This window comes from Penaeus monodon, chromosome 21 (genome assembly GCF_015228065.2).
Source record: "Penaeus monodon isolate SGIC_2016 chromosome 21, NSTDA_Pmon_1, whole genome shotgun sequence".
Taxonomy (NCBI): Eukaryota; Metazoa; Arthropoda; class Malacostraca; order Decapoda; family Penaeidae; genus Penaeus; species Penaeus monodon.
The window spans coordinates 4,304,972-4,306,046 of record NC_051406.1 but is presented as its reverse complement, the minus strand read 5'-3'; the positions used below and the strand labels follow the sequence as shown (position 1 = coordinate 4,306,046).

The 1,075-nt window shown below is 36.7% G+C and overlaps 1 protein-coding gene across 1 annotated transcript in view; it reads right to left on the bottom strand.

Annotated features, from left to right (window-relative positions):
• Window positions 1-1,075, bottom strand: part of LOC119586765 (DENN domain-containing protein 1A-like) — a gene marked incomplete at its 5' end in the record, with an annotated part of 18,372 nt that overhangs the window by 13,251 nt on the left and 4,046 nt on the right. The window contains 1 exon segment of the mRNA XM_037935492.1: window positions 821-853. Within this exon segment, the coding sequence (XP_037791420.1) occupies window positions 821-853 (33 nt within the window).

Genomic DNA, 1,075 nt, shown 5'->3' with positions numbered 1-1,075 from the left:
TAGTGTTGGGTTTTAATTCAGTGATGATGGCTGGTATCCATACATCTGGGCCTGAATTGTGAAAATGCCATGGCAATAGAGGCTGCTCTATGAAGACCATTTATGCCTCCAATTAGCAGTATTTCCGAATCTGCAGTCTTCTAAGTTACTTAAATTATTGTTTCTTGAGAAAAATAATAATCAACTCGTCCAGAATCAAAGTAGTCTGAAAAATATTGTCACTCGCACTTCTAGTTTTTACTTCCTGTGGGTGACTATGAAATTAACCTCAGTGCAATTGCTCTAATTACTTCCTAGCTCCATGTGGTTAATTAAAGCTATAACATCTATGGGACTGTTGATAGACACTGGATATCCAAAGGAAAATGCATATAGAGAATGGATGACAGTACAAAAGCCAGCAACAAAATAATATAAAATAGAAGAAAGAAGGGAGAGGAGGGGGGGTCCTTTGATTAATCTTGTCCCCTTTTCATATAATAACAAAGATCAAAGATGTTAGTAATGAAAAGTTCTGTAATGAGCTGTATTGTTATAACCTACCAAGATGTTAGTCAAGCCCTTTGCTTTCAGTGATATCAACCTATATCAGGAAGCAGAGGTTCTAATATTACTCTCAAACTACAACAGATTCCCTTTCCCCTACTGCTGAAATTTAGTACTGAACATAGGTATATTATTTTCTTTCCTGCAAACATATTAAGAGGTAAAAATGCATACTTAGATATGGATAACAAAGATAATGCTCTAAAATTTATCTAAATATTACTAAAGGTATTTATATATAAAAAAAAAAGGTTAGTAATGCAATACTACTTACGCTCTTAACAGCAGATTTAACAGCAGGGTTGGTCTGCAAAGAATACGATCCCATAATTATAAGAAGCAAGCACCGAAAAAAACAAAGCAAAAGTTCAGCCCCTACTGGCAGCTGGGTGCCGTGCTCAGACTTTTCAGTCGCACTCACCCAACCCCAGAGGGACCACTCCCTTCGTGCCCCAGTGAAGTCCACCAAAAAAATCAAAATGAAAAAGATGCTGCTGCTATAGCCAAAGACAAAGAGTACATAAAGTGG